This window comes from Myxocyprinus asiaticus, chromosome 13, assembly GCF_019703515.2.
Source record: "Myxocyprinus asiaticus isolate MX2 ecotype Aquarium Trade chromosome 13, UBuf_Myxa_2, whole genome shotgun sequence".
Lineage (NCBI taxonomy): Eukaryota > Metazoa > Chordata > Actinopteri > Cypriniformes > Catostomidae > Myxocyprinus > Myxocyprinus asiaticus.
In genome coordinates, this window is record NC_059356.1 from 39,090,553 (window position 1) to 39,106,723 (window position 16,171).

General features: G+C 38.7%; 1 protein-coding gene across 5 annotated transcripts in view; it reads left to right on the forward strand.

Moving 5' to 3' along the window:
• Positions 1-16,171, forward strand: part of LOC127450513 (KAT8 regulatory NSL complex subunit 1-like) — a 91,817-nt gene that overhangs the window by 58,818 nt on the left and 16,828 nt on the right. For all 5 annotated transcript variants that reach the window (XM_051714705.1, XM_051714708.1, XM_051714707.1 and 2 more), the window contains 3 exons: positions 13,488-13,629; positions 14,144-14,239; positions 15,233-15,345. In XM_051714705.1, coding sequence (XP_051570665.1) covers positions 13,488-13,629; positions 14,144-14,239; positions 15,233-15,345 — 351 coding nt within the window. The remainder of the gene's footprint in view (positions 1-13,487; positions 13,630-14,143; positions 14,240-15,232; positions 15,346-16,171) is intronic.

Consider the following 16,171-nt stretch of genomic DNA (forward strand, 5'->3'; position numbering starts at 1 on the left):
GGAGCGCTGAGGGAGGTGCAGAGCCCAAGGGAGGCGTGACAATGACAACATTTTCACACATACTGGAAAAACAGCACGGGCACAGCCGATGAATTCATATATCGACCTATTGTTTCTTTTGATGGTCTGAAATCCTCAGGGGTAAAATGTTCACTGCACACCCTCCAATATTTGAGAGAATGTATGGGTGTACTGATATCCAGGTTAAGCGCGATAAGCCAGAGCTTCAATCGCTCATGATCATGTATATGCAATCGACGAAACATTAATATTTTTCCCGGTGTGCAGTTTCTTTGGGGTTTCTGAAGGTTAAAACATCCAGGATACACACACCAAACGACCATTTTGAACAATACACTTATACAAATACAAATCTACAGCAAAGACAATTAAACTTTTGTACAGTGCTACTTCTCTTGTAAACAATGACACGCTTCCTGACTCCTCCACGTGACGCGTGACCTTACCAACGAGTCTACGTCAGTTCCTCTCATGAGCGCGCGTCACAGATGTACGGAAGAGAACATTTGTAGTTAAAAAGTATATAAGTATTGTTTTGTTTCTAAAAATAATCAATCGTTTGTGTTCAGAAGAACTTTATGTCGACTGGAATCGTGTGGATTATTTTGATGCAACCTAAATATGCATTTTGGACCGTCAAAAAATGGAGTACATTCACTTGCATTGTTGAAAGGAGAAGGCCTGAAATGAAATCCTAAAAATCTTAAATTCTGTTTTGATGAAGAAAGAAACTCAGATACATCTTGGATAGCCTGAGGGTGAGTAAATTATCGGCAAATTTTCATTTTTGGGTGAACTATTGTTTTAAGTCTTGTCTGAATTTAGCCAAAACACACCTTGATGATCCTCAAAGATTTTGGATGGAATATTCTGTGGACTGATGAGTCAAAAGTGGAACTGTTTAGAAGACGGGTCCTGTTACATCTGGCATAAAATCGAACACAGAATTCCACAAAAAGAGCATCATACGGTCAAGCATGGTGGTGGTAGTGTGATAATGTGGGGATGCTTTGCTGCTTCAGGGCCAGGGCGACTTGCATCAGTCTGTGAGTTGAAGCTCAAGTGCAACTAGATTATGCAGCAAGAAAATGATCCAAAGCATAGGAGTAAGTCCACCTCTGAATGGCTCAAATGAAGCTAAGTTAAAGTTTTGGAGTGTTGTAGTCAAAGTCCTGACTTGAACCCGATTGAGATTCTGTGGCAGGACCTTAAACAAGCAGATCATGCTCAAACCCTCTGTGGCTGAACTAAAGCAGTTCTGCAAAGAAGAGTGGGCCAATATTCCACCACAGTGTTGTTAGAGACTGATCTCCAGTTATCAAAAGCATTTGGTTGCAGTTGTTGCTGCTAAAGGTGGCACAACCAGCTATTAAGTTTAGGGGGCAGTTAGTTTTTCACATAGGTGATATAGGTGTTGGATAACGTTTTTGCTTTAAAAAAAAAAAAAAAAAATATATATATATATATATATATATATATATATATATATATATATATATTAATAAAACTGTATTTTAGGGCTGTAACAACTAATCGATAAAGTCGATTATTATCGATAATGGAAATCGTTGACAACGAATTTCATAATCGATTAGTTGGATATATGTCGCGATCACGGAGAAGCTCCATTAGTGTCGTCACTTTACGGCCCGGTGGAAAATGTGTTGCATGATGAAACTCATTTGAAGAACAACGAAGACAAGCTGAAGCTGGAAAAACACAACCCAAGTTGTCCAGCGCATGAGAGCACTTAATATAGCTTAAGTTGTCTAATATAGTTGTCACTAGTTGTCTTAATATAGCTTAAAAAACAACCTGACATTACCATCAAGATGTTAACCTACCTCAGTTTCTTTGTGGTTAGCCTTCATATCATCATCTCTTTCAAGTCCAACCGTTGCTGTTATTTATTTTTATTTATTTATTTTTTGTGGATTTTTCCCCTTTTTCACCCAACTTGGAATGCCCAATTCCCAATGTGCTTTTTAAGTCCTCGTGGTCGCGTAGTGATTCGCCTCGGTCCGGGTGGCGGAGGACGAATCCCAGTTGCCTCCGCGTCTGAAACCGTCAACCTGATCACGTGGCTTGTTGAGCACGTTGCCACGGAGACATAATTGGAGGCTTCACGCCATCCACCTCGGCAACCACGCTCAACTCACCACGCGCCCCACCGAGAACGAACCACATTATCGTGATCACGAGGTGGTTACCCCATGTGACTCTATTTGGTTGCTTAGGAGACCTGGCTGGAGTCACTCAGCATGCCCTGGGATTCGAAATAGCAAACTCCAGGGGTGGTAGCCAGCGTCTTTACCACTGAGCTACCCAGGCCCCCTTGTTGCTGTTATTTAACGAACGTTAGCTTTCTGTAAACTACATAAAAGGTGGTACTCACTGTGCTTGCTTAGTCCTGATATGCCGCGTGCAGCACAAGAAAGGAAACTGCTGGGGGGCCTGGGTAGCTCAGTGGTAAAATACGCTGGCTACCACCCCTGGAGTTCGCTAGTTCGAATCCCAGGGCGTGCTGAGTGACTCCAGCCAGGTCTCCTAAGCAACCAAATTGGCCCGGTTGCTAGGGAGGGTAGAGTCACATGGGGTAACCTCCTCGTGGTCGCTATAATGTGGTTTGTTCTCGGTGGGGCGCATGGTGAATTGAGCGCTGATGCTGCGGTGGATGGCGTGAAGCCTCCACACACGCTATGTCTCCGTGGCAACGCGCTCAACAAGCCACGTGATGAGATGCGCGGGTTGACTGTCTCAGACGTGGAGGCAACTGGGATTTGTCCTCCGCCACCCGGACTGAAGCAAATCACTATGCAACCACGAGGACTTAGAGCGCATTGGGAATTGGGCATTCCAAATTGGGAGAAAAAGGGGAAAAATAAAAAAAAAAGAAAAGAAAGGAAACTGCTGCTCATGCCATCCAATGAACAGGATATTTGGATTGTAAGTTTGAAAGAAAAAACAGACTATAATATTTTTCGGTGAAAATAAAGAGATTTTGGTAAAGATTTTATTTTTTAAACTACATTTTTGTCTTGTCTTTTTTAGTCACAAATATTGCGTGTTGATATAGTCACTGTTCGTGTTTAATGACGTCGGTGCCGTCTTGTCATCGTCTTGTGTTAGTCATGGAAAAAAAGGTCTACATACACTAATATGTACTAAAAGTAATAATAATACATTCGAACTTAACATTGTTCAAAGTTTTGTGAGTATAGAATCATGAATTCAGTACTGTAAATCGAACCAAATCCTTGCACCCTTTTTCTTATAAATTTTTTTTTTAATCATAATTTAATAAAATTCAGGACATTTTTCTTTTATCCGATTAATCGAAGAAATAATCAAAGATTAATCGATTATCAGAATAATCATTAGTTGCAGTTTTTACTCAGGTTGCCTTGCCTTTGTTTTATGTTATATCTCATTTGAAGATTTAAAGCAGTTTAGTATAAAAAAAATAGAAGAAATCAGAAAACTTTTTCACAACACTGTACTCACAGACATGCTTGTGTGTCAGTGACTGAAACATTAGTCTTACACTAGCTCATCGTTGATTGTTTAAGGTTTCTGTTTCTCATAGGCTGCAAGCTTTTCAGATCAGAGCTTGTTTGATGTCACACCAGCAGGTGGCTGGTACATCACAGACATGCACATTTCTAAATAGTGCCTGATTTTTCCTGTTGGGGTCTGATCGAGCTGTTTTATATCTGATCACTAGAGTGTGTCTGGTTCATATGCTCTCTTGATCAGCATACACATAGACAGTGTGATATGAAATGAGATCCTCTCTACCCATTAAAGAGGTATAATAAAACCTCTTATCTCAGTTTTTAGCTGTTTTGTAACAGCAGATCTTCAATGAAGACTGTCTCAATCTGTGCAATGGGAATGTTTCAGTAGTTATTGAGATCAGATGGGATGTGTTATGTAGTCAAATCCAGAATAGTTTCCATAGTTTCCATTGAATGGTTGCTCCTGATTTTTTAGCAATGTGTTGAGCAAATTGATTTTAAATAGCTTTGTTTTGAATGGCTCTGTGAATTTCCTCTTTAATAGCTAATTAGACTGCTGCCATTACCTGGCAACACATCATGGCTTATATATATAATATTGTGTAGGTCCCCCTCGTGCCGCCAAAACAGCGCCAACCTGCATTCTTCTCTCCGCGGTTGTACAGAGTGGTTATCTGAGTTACCTTAGACTTTGTCAGTTTGAACCAGTCTGGCCATTCTCTGTTGACCTCTCTCATTAAGACATTTCCATTTGCAGAACTGCCCCTCACTGGATGTTTTTTTTTTTTTTTTTTTTTTGGCACCATTCGGAGTAAATTCTAGAGACTGTTGTGTGTGAAAATCCCAGGAGATCAGCAGTTACAGAAATACTCAAACAAGCCAGTCTGGCATCCAACAATCATCCGTGCAATTATCTAATCAGACAATCGTGTGACAGCAGTGCAATGCATAAAATCATGCGGATACGGGTCAGGAGCTTCAGTTAATGTTCACATCAACCATCAGAATGGGGAAAAAATTTGATCTCAGTGATTTGGACCGTGGCATGATTGTTGGTGCTAGACGGGCTGTTTTGAGTATTTCTGTAACTGCTGATCTCCTGGGATTCAGTCAGAGGTTAAAACTTGTCAAGTAGCCACATTATTTAACCTTATCTCCAAACATCTGGAGCTTCTTATAGCAGAATATACGGCCCTCTCTGGAAATCTGTACCCACACTCATTGCATAACGATCACACTTGTTTATTCTCTTGCACTCCTATGTACACATACTTGTTTTTTTTTTTGGTTTTTTGTTTTTTTGTCATTTTGTTTTCTTCCCTTTCACTTAATGTAATGACTACAGAATTCCACCCAGAATTCACCTCACTATTCTCGTGTATCTTTCTGCCTGGCATAAACTGCCATTCCACTTTTGAGTGGGTCTCCTACAGACACACTCAGCCTATGCATAATCTGCACATGAGCTCAAATTTTGTGGAAATCTGCAGATGTTTCTGAGGAATTCTGTGGCCGCAGATTCAGTGCAGGTCTTTGTCAATGTATATTTAAAGGCTTATAACTAACACCATATAATGAAAACATCATTATACACCCAGAAACACAGGGTGGGCAAGGTGGAGATCTAGTGTATAGCTACAAAGCTGTAATTGGTTACCCATTTCTCTATAGTAACCGTAAGTTAAGGATCTACTAACCTAAGATTTTAGAAGAATATAGCAACAGATTTGCATCCCTTGATACATGCCATAACTTGTGAGAGACAACAGTTGTTTTTTAACACTCAGTGTTGAAATATACAAACTGAAGAATGCAGATTTGGTATTGCAGCAGCTTTTTATTTTTTGGTATGTGAAACGCTAAACATAAAAGCAAGTTGAAAATAATGGCATACACTAATACCTCAGTAAACCAGATTGGATTGACCTTGTAGCCCCATTTACACCTGGTTTTAACAGACAATTAGAATGATCCAATCACAAGTGGTCAGCATTAAATCCATTGGTAAACGGGGTGCAAAACGTTTTATCAGATCACAAAAATCACTTACAGAGGTAGTCAAAAACGCATGTGACCACATCACATTTGTGGTGTGAACGGTAATCCATCCTGAATCTGTCCTGGACAAAACCACCACTTACCTGTCAATCAAATGCTGTGCTAAAACAAAAGTTTCAAACCTTGCCTGTTACCAGTGGTTTTAAAAGGAAATATCCATCTGATCAAAACATTTTAAAAAGCAAAAACATACACAAGCACAAGAGCTTCACGGATCTTCAGTGTGTGAGAGATTAGCATGCAGGGACACAGAAGAGAAGCACAAATAAATTTTAATAGAGGTAGTCCACTAAAATAACTGAGAAGCCTGCTCGAAATTTTGCATTTGTGAATATGAACTGCGTCTTGAAAAAACTGCACTGGATTTATTTTTTGTGGTTTATTATCATGCAATATCACGCCGACTTGGTGATTGATGTAGGTCATCATGAAATCAGAGACCCTCCCCTTGAAATCCAAGCCCAAGTGGTCACAGGAGACACGTTTAGCAACCAGGTGTAAATGGTCTCATCTGATCACATGTAATCGGATCACCTGAGACGCATCTTAGTACCAGGTGTAATCGGGGTCTGTCATTATGTACAAATAATTCTCAAACTGATTATAAACAATATGGTTGTTCAAATTTCTGCAAGTTTAATCTCAAATTGTTTATTCAAAACAAATCTATATATGCAAGAATTCACATACAAACTATCAGCTATTGTGGCCTCTGGATGCCAGGATGTGTTTCTCTAAACTTCACTGGAAATATTTACATGTTTGGGGTTAAATGTTGCAATTGGCATGTTGCAAAGCCATGATAACTGATGAGCTAGTCCCAAAATACAATGACCTCTAGTTGTATAAGTTTGAGGTTATATTCTTGGCAGCCTGCTTTTTTTTGTAACATGGGAAACAGGTTTATTATCAGACGACCCAGATCCTCAACTATCAGCCCCCCACACATGACTCTGGGTGATATGGCATGTTATTTACGAGTTCAGTACCTTATCTAACAAAGCATGGTCTCCCTCACACACTGTGAAGGGGGTGGGTATAGGGGGAGGGTTTGGGGTCTGGTCACTTATGTGGCTCTGTAAAGAGGAGTAACACAGCGGAAATCTACTGACTTACAGTAATATGCAGAGAGCCAGGATGACAAGGGGGCGGGGGCACAGGCTTCCTGTGTAAGAGACCAGGCCTGCCATCCATACATGCCACTGCAGGGGAAATTGTAGTCCAATTCTCGTGTGTAAAACCCAAACGAGTGCAAATGGCATATTTAGATGATCTTTGATTTTGTATATCCTTGTGAATTTATGTCCTCACTGGAAAATACTTCTGTTACTTGGTTTTAATACATGGCTCTATTCTGATTGGTCAATCGTGCCACCCAGCGGTCTGTTATTTCTGAGTAAAGCCCGCACATCTGGGGAGCAAGTGACGTTTCACCGGTCATCCGGGCATTGCGAGTCATCTTTCCTACTACTCGGATCACTTGGTGATCTCTACAAGTAAACTAATAAATAATTTCACCTCAAATCAATATTTCAGATGCAAGTAGTCTTGTAATTAGCAATATAATGAGCAGTCAGGCAGTCTTCTTTGCAAAATGAACACCTACACAACTCAAAGGTGGAATTCTCACTCCAATATCTCTTTTTACATTATAACATAATTTCAATGCAAATCAGTATTTTTAATTTCCATTTGTTTATTTGGTAGGTAGTTTCATGTCATGGTCTATGAACAACTTGTCCTGGTTTATTTTGCAGTAACCGGTTGATTTGCATTTATTTACGTTTTTGTCCAAAGCGACTTGGTGTATTCAGTGTAAACATTTTCAATTTGTGTGTTCCCTGGGACAATTTTGCCATTGCTAGTGCCAATCTCTACCAGTTGAGCTACAGGATTGTACATTATCCCTTACATATCTAGGCACAGGTGCGATCTGCAGACTTTTTGCCCATTTCCGGTAAATCTGTAGAATTCTATGTTATGGCTTTAAATATGGTCAGATGTGTTAAACGGAGCTAAGAATACTAGAATTGGTATCTGAAAGCATTACTAAATTGACCAGTCCAAAATATTTGAGTATTGAACAAATATTGGGGACCAATTCACAGATTCATCACTCAAGTGTTCCTTTTTCCTACTATTTAAACTGTTTCACCACTGTATAAATATTAAAATGTTGAATTTTTTGGGAGGAAACAGTGGAGTGGCGGTGACATGTTGAAATCAAAATACTTTACAAACATTTGCAAATCGGTACAATCGAATCACAAAGAACTGATTTTCAATTTTTTTATTTTTTTTTATTAAATACAAGGAATGGCAAAAAAAATGTAGGGAATGCTTTTGGTCATTACATATAATGCCATGCTGGATGTGTTCAGTTAAGCCTTATACAGCTTCCAAATAATACAGTTAAACTGAAGCATGCTTAAACACCACATTCGTGCTTGAAACATGGCGTGCCCATTCTTTCCCTTTTTATTTCATTTTCTTTTTACCTCTCCCTCTATTTATGTCTGCCACATTAGAGTCATGTGACCTTGAAGGGGCGGGACTTCTCTCTCAGCACATGAAACTCTTTGTTCTCCAGACGAAGCCCATGTCATGTCTGCAGCTGAGCTGCTCTGTCTGTGGCCTTGAAGCCAGCACAGATTCTGTCTCATGCTCACACACACACACACACACACACACAGTTACACTTTCTCTCTTAACAAAAAAAAACAAAAAACAATTGCACTATATATAACAGATTTGTATTAGATTGCACTACGTTTGGGTATGTATGTATGTGTGTGTCTGTGTGTGTGTACGTATGTGTATAACTATTTTTATTTTTTATTATTATCTATGTCTTGCTGCTGTTTTTGTATTGTTGTACACTGGAAGCTCCTGTCACCAAGACAAATTCCTTGTATGTGTAAGCATACTTGGCAATAAAGCTGATTCTGATTAAAATGCTCACAACTGCAGACAGCACTAAAAATGTGGTGCCTTTAAATAGCGCATTAGGATTATGCCTAAAATTTACTGGTTCCTTTTTTTTCTATTTATTGATGGTATTTAATTATTTTTGAATCATGTTCGCTCATAACAACGAATGATTTTGTTTAATCTCAAGGATGCTTGTATTTGCATGCATGCAGGTGTGTGTATTCTGTGTTCTCTTCCTCCAGCTGTCTTTGTGTTACACACGTAATGATCACCGCAGGCTTGATTTCCTGTTTTCATTTTGCACCTCCGCCTCTTTCTGTCATTTCCTGAAAGAACAGGGTGTGCGTGCATGTGCGCGTTCATGTGTGCGTGCGTCAGTGGCTGAGGAGTTCATCGTGAAGGCAATGATGTGGGAAAGCTAGATTTCAGATACAGTGAAATGAGGTTCAAAAGCTTTTCACAATTCTGTTGCACCTCTCGTTACTGCTTGAGTTCACAAAATCCCCAAGACTTGTGTGTGTGTGTGTGTGTGTGTGTGTGTGTTTAGCCTCTAGTGTTTTCTGACCTTGAGAGGGGATGCCCATGTCCTTCTAGAAATTTCCACTTGAGTTGGGCTGTGATTGTGTCTCATTTGGAGTGCTAATGTTAGACTTTATCAAAGTTTAGTCTGCACGGATGTAACAGCCTTTAAGAATCTTCAGGAAAAAAGTTAAACGGCTTTATATATTTACAATGAGCTTCAGTAGTCCACATTGAAAATGTTATTTAAACCTGGGAATGTAAAAAAAAATAATTATGTATATGAAATATGTAGTGCCCGACCGATATATCGGTCGGCCGAATATCAGCCTTTCACTTGTATATCGGTATCGGCGTATATGTTTACCGATATGCGCAGATATGAAAACTTTTTTCAGAACATATAATGCAGAAAACAATGCATTAGAATTGATGTCATAATGTAGTTTGTCCAGTAGAGCACGCTCCGACTCCATTGTTTACAGAGCTGAGCTGACGGTGGCTCAGCAGACTAGGCGGAGTTGAGCAGTGCAGAGTTAAGCGGTGTCTTCTCGGTAAGTTGCTAACTAGTTTGTGAAATACATACTGGAAACTAAATAAACAGTGACCCCATCATTTTCCTTTTTCAATATAACTAATATAATGTTAACCTTGTCCCTGACAACCTTGTCAATGATGTCTGTTTGCTGTTAGCCAGCTATAGTTTGTCAGTGCAGTAATGTAGCAGACTGAAAGGTAAACATCAGAGCATCTTTTTGCAGCTCAGCAGACAACGGTGCGGTGGTGGATTGTGTCTGTTGTTTTTGGAACTCCTATTATATATTTTTATTTAAAAAAATTATACATTTGTTATATATATTTTTATGATATATTATACAATAGTAAAATATTTTTCCTTCTTTCTTTACTTTCACATGTTATTTGAATGCTCTTTGATTAAATTCACCAGCCCTTATATCTCATGAAGCAAAATCTTTGTGATTTCGTTTCATTTGATCACTACAAAGAAATAGTGTAAGCATACGTCTCCTACTCTGTCACTGTGTGTATGAACTGCCAATGACCTGGAATATATGCCGTTACATGATCATTTAAAGTGAAGCTGGAGTGCTTTGCATTCACTATCAAAGTATACTTTTATTCGTTTATATTTTCGTAGGAGTTTTATCACAACCTCTGTTGATGGCGCGCTCTTCCGGACAGGAGCTGCTCTGGTTGACATCTGCGGTGTACAACAGAATGACACACAAACGCGCTGTTGATGACATTTAGCCTATAAATTCGCTTAAAATTCCCTTATTTGGGCATTAAAATGTGATTGGAATTTGAAGTGCACAATAATCACTAAGTTAACATAATAACTTATTTGAGATAACCGCAATCAGATGATTATTTATTAATCGCAACAGGCCTGACTCCATGTGTCTTACTGCGACTATCATTACTCTGATTATTAGCATAATCGCAGTAAATAATCGCAGTATTCCGTTTACATGAGCTATAGTTTAATCACAGTATTGCCTTAATCGCAGTATAATAGCATTATTAGGGTGCATGTAAACGTGGCCATTCTCAAATCATACTGGATAACATCAGGTTTCGTCAAAGTCCCTTTCAAGGCAAGTCAGTTCACTCAGCGCCCATCTTTGCAATACTCCCGAGCAGGCTGTGCAGCTATTTCAGTGGTTTCCAGCTAATGCACATCCGCGTTCTCGAGTTGATTTGTAGGTGATATCTGTTTATAAAAGGTGACTGGCTGGTTTACCTGTAAGGCGGGACTTCCTTTTCTACATCCGTTGGCTGTTCCAGTTTCTCCTATTCATTTTAATTGCAGTGGCCCATCTCTGCTGTACTGTCTCTGGTTTTGTCCATGCTAGAAGTGTCTGTTTTAATGACATGATCTGCCCTTGTTCTTCACATTCAGTGGCCACTTCGTTAGGAACAGTCAAGGGAACAACTAGAGTTAGAGTTCACTCATCTGCATTTCTTTGTACCAACTATTCTTACACAAAATCTAGTGAGCTGTCTAGCAAGACCTACAGTAACTACCTTGATGATTATCTTATGTGCGCTTGAAGGCTTCTGAATAGCTTGTTGAAGTTAACGTACAGGCACTCGTGTTCACACGTTGCCTCTTTTGGCCAGCTGGGTGTATTACAGCTGCCCCTTCCCCCTCTCTGAGCCAATGTGGAAAAATTTTAAATGCGCAAAAGAAGGAAAAACACTCATCTGAACCAGTAAGATGGAAAAACACAGAAGTCCAGTGAAGAGGAAGGCTTGTCAGGATTTGTAAACATGTTCAAGGGAAACATAGTGAGCTGACATAACTTGTAATATGCTTCTCTTACGTACTGTGTGTGTGTGTGTGTGTGCCTGCATATGTGTTTTGTTGTGCAGTGTGTTTGACAGGCCAACATCAATAAGTTATGATTTGCATGACCTTTCGGATAACAAAAAATAAATAAATGGTATGTAAATATAAATGGGTAAATTTCCCAAAATGTACGTTGTGATCTGTTGATCTAAAAAAAAATCTCATAAAAGACAAAGCTTTGAAAATCCCTCCAGTCTTAAATTTAAGAAATCAAACACTGAATTCTTAAAGAATAGAACCAAAAGGCCTATAGGCCTGTGTTATGTCTTGCAGTAACACAGCTGTAGTACCACATCTCCTCACAATCACAGATTGTGGGTTCTTACCTTGGCCAACTATCTCCCAGCCTCGGTAATATTCAGATTATGTCCAGAAAACAGAAGCAATAACATGATACAGAACCCTCCACTGCAATACAATTTAGGAGGTCTGTTTTAACACACTGATTGGCCTCCATATACAACTAAGAGCTGTGAAGTCCACAGGAATAAAGTAAAACACAAAGCAAAATCCTAAGGGTTGAAACGAAATGCTTGTTTTGGCTGTATTTATGTGGATTTATTGATTCATATTCTCTCAAAGGAGGAGAGAGATAAATAGTTTGCTTTTTATAAGCTTTTGTTGTGTTCAGGCTCCTCTGAACTTGAACTGCAGATCTCAGTGTAATTCCAGTTTATAAAGACTGTACGTGGTGAACTGATGGAAAGAGAAGGGTTCTATGTCCATTTCTGTCCTTCAGCAATTTATTTCTCTTCTTTCACCACTTTGGTTGCAATAATGCTTTCCCTTTTATTCCTATATCTTTTAAGTCTCTCTCTCTGATTCTGGGAAATCTTGAGTCATGTCAGCATGGTTCAGTTGAAGCAAAAGACGTTTCTTTCTCCTTGTGTTTTGCAATACTTTTTCAATGTTGTGCACTCAGTTTGCTGGGTGTATATTGCCTCACTGAGCAAGCTGAGAGAGCAACATTTATGCAAGAATGTACTGGGACTAATGTAAAGAGGTCAGAGGTCAATTCTTTGAATTGGGATGATATTTTTTATTTATTTATTTATTTTTTAAATGTTTTTTTATTTACTTTTCATGGGAACAAATCAGGTGGATTCGGGGAAAATTCCTGCTGCTCAGTCAGCCTGTTTCATGTTGCTCGCGAAACTCAAGCACATTAACAGCTAGAGGAAGTTTTGTATGAAATAGTTTTTCTTGGTTGACTTTCAGTGAAATTTAGTTTCGCGGTTTTGATTTTTCACTTCTATACCCTGCGGGGTGCATCAGATGGCGGGTGGCGTGGGCAGGCCATAACTACCAGACAAAAGTTACCTCACATTTGCTTACGTCATTACAACTGACTTTTCCACAGTTACTTTTTGCCATTTTCATTGGGAGTATGAGAAGCAGAGGCTTGATTATTATTTAAATGTTGAATGTCTAATCGATATGCAGAACCGATATTGTTTTTGTGAACACGTACTGATTATTTAAATGTTGGGTCTAACTGATATGCAGCATCAATATTGTTTTTGACCCATACTGATTATTGAAATGTTGCTTCTAACCGATATGCAGAATTGATATTGTTTTTGACCCACACTGATTTTCTTAAATGTTTCATCTAACCGATATGCAGAACCAGTTTTGTTTTTGACCTACACTGATTTTTTTTTTTTTAAATGTTTGGTCTAACCGTTTTGCAGAACCGATATTGTTTTTGGCCTGCAATGATTTTTTTAAATGTTGCCTTTTATTTCTGCTTTTTGACACTACTACATCTGGTCTGATTACATTTGATTTAGACAACAACAATAAAAGCATGCATTATGAATAATTTAGAACTAATTATAACAATATTGTTGTAGACAGTCAATTATGACAGTGTTTTTCTTATAACCATTATAATGTATTTGTGCATTTACCTGAGGAAAATTTGGTGTGCATACTTGGCACTAAGGCAGATATTTCCTAAAACAAAACATCTATTTCAAGAATAAATGGCTTTTAGCTTTGACGATTGTTAAACTTGATGTCGATGAGAAATATAACCATTGCACTTCTGTGTGTTTGCTCAGATGGAGGAGAGCAGAAGGCCGTTACGCCATGGACAGAGCTGCCATCATCAGTCACTGGAACTGGCTACAGGCCCAAGTCTCCGATCTAGAGTACCGCATACGGCAACAGACAGACATCTACAGACAGATCCGCTCCAGCAAAGTGCGCACTATTACACAGGCACCTCCATTCACCTATATGCACATATATAGACTGTACGTTGTTTTCACAATGAAACCTACTGAACACATTTCAGCATGAGATTCGGCACCTTTGCCACAGGATGCAGGGACATGGGAGGTTATGGCACGTGTGCTTTGTTTCATACTGTGAAAAATGAAAGGCAGAATACACACCAATTTAATGGTTGACAGTTGTATTGTTAAAGCATACTACTTTTTATATGGAAAAAATGTAAGTGTTGAATCTCTGATTATTTGTTTTAAGTTCTAAGTAAGCATAAGTGGTGGTGTCTGCCTCTGGTAACTTGGCAACACAGGTGCTCACTCGTGTTCCCGTGGTAAAATCTGCTCTTGCGGGATCATTGTTTCATGTTCCTCAATTCAGTGTTTTGGTTTTTCAAAGTGCTGCCTCTTCAGATTGTTTTCCTTGGGATTAAACATATTTTGTCGAATGTTGTCAAATTGCAATGATTTTGTGTGTGTGTTTGTACTAGGGCTCTGTTGTATTAGGGGAGAGCTCAGTTTGTGAGTCAGTACCAGAGGACAGTAGTGACTCAAGGACAGAGACCATTACCTGCCCTGTCCCACGGGTAAGACCAGGAGCACAGACCCATGACCAGATTTATAAACCGGAAACAAACTTGCCTGAGCCGACTAACAACCAGCACAGACAGATTTTGAGTTATATCTACATTTCAAGACCAAAGCATGTGACTTTCTCAGTTACACTACATTTCCCTCCTTAAAAGTAACTGAGTATCTATCTGCAGTGACCTTAAAAAGTATTTGGACATTTATGACAATAATATCAAACCAAATCAGCGTCTGCACACAAATTAGGCTAGACATTTTCTCAGAACCAACTTTTCTTTTCCAATTTTGCAAATACTTTTTACCAACTTGTTTCAAGGTGATTTTTAGCTCTCCTCAATATATAGTGTGTGAAACAGGTGTCCTAGCAGAGTAACCACATGTGTAGTTCATCATATTTTTAACTTATTTTCAACAACCAGAAAGTGCCCAAATACTTAGTTTTAATTTTGAACTCTATATACTGTCTATTGCTTTGTGTAGAACCTAACAAACTTCTATTTGTGAAATATTTTGCTTGAAAGTGTGTTATGCTTTCTGTCTTCAATGTAATATTTGCTTGATTTGATATGTTATCTAATGCAGTGGCATTCATACACTAAGTGTGGCTTAATTGTCCAAATACTATACCAAATACTAGGACTACTGTATATATCCATTCCTCCAAGAAGTTATTGGTATTAATGAAACTACCTATTAATGTGTGTTTAATTCTCACACAAACAGATAAAATGCTCATATTAGTGAAAGCCCAGCATGATACAGACTTGCACAATCAGAGCCCACTAGAATGCTGGGATTATTGAGGGGGGAGGGGGGGTGGCTTTAAACACTTGAACTCTTTGTCTGTCTTATGCAAATGCTGCTGACCTTTTCATCCATTCAGTGTAGTGAAGAAATTCAGAAAGACTCTCTGGGCCAAACCAACTCAGGGGGAAAATTGGTAGGGTGTCCTATCCAACACCACTTAACACCACTTTTTCTTTTTTAAGGATCATGATACTGTTTGGGTGGAAGGGTCTGTATCGTCCCATGGCATTGCCACAGAAAAAGCCTTGAGGAAAAGCTGTGCACCTGTCAAACATGTCAATGGGGTCATTAGCCGGTAAGAAGGACTTTCCACTATCTCTGAAAACATCCCTTGCCATGAGAAATTAAAACCTGAATTGGAAATTCTGAAGAGATTATTATTCAGTATAATTTAGAATGTAATTTAAAGGTACACTCAGTAATATGATTTATTTATTTTTATTGGCCAATTGCTGAACCCGTAAGCAGAAAGAAATAGTAATAGTAGAATACTATTTCTGAAAAATGTTTAAAATGATGTACATTAACATGAGATAATGACTCATGTCAGTCTTTGGTAGGGGGGATTATTCTACATATGGTTCTGGGCACAAATGAATGAGAGCCACCAAATATTACTTGCTCGATAGTCCCTTGTAATGCTTTCACTTGTTGGAATAAATGAGTCATGGCTGACTACGAATGGCGGATTTTTACAATTAGATTGGTAATAGTTAGATATGATGCAGTAATACAGATGCTGTCGGGTTTTGACTGAGAAGCAGATCTGTAATTAAAATTATACTGAACTGTATGCTTGTTATGATTTCTATGCTGATAAATCCATCACATAGGAAAAAATTATTTTGGTGAGGCAAGTGGCATATTTTGGGCTTGTTTTCAAGACCAGGTTGCTTGTTTCTCTTGAGAGATCTGGCAACACTGCAATTGGTATTTCATCCACCCCTTAGCACAGAGTACTGTAATTTTAAAAAGAACGTTATTAACCGTTCTTTTATTTTCTTTGGAAAGGAGGCTGCGGAACTTCTGAACCGGAATCGAAAAAATAAAGTTTTTGCTCAGAACAAACAAAAATGAAAAAGATTTTGTTTTTAGTCCCTGCTCAAAACAAATCACTAAGA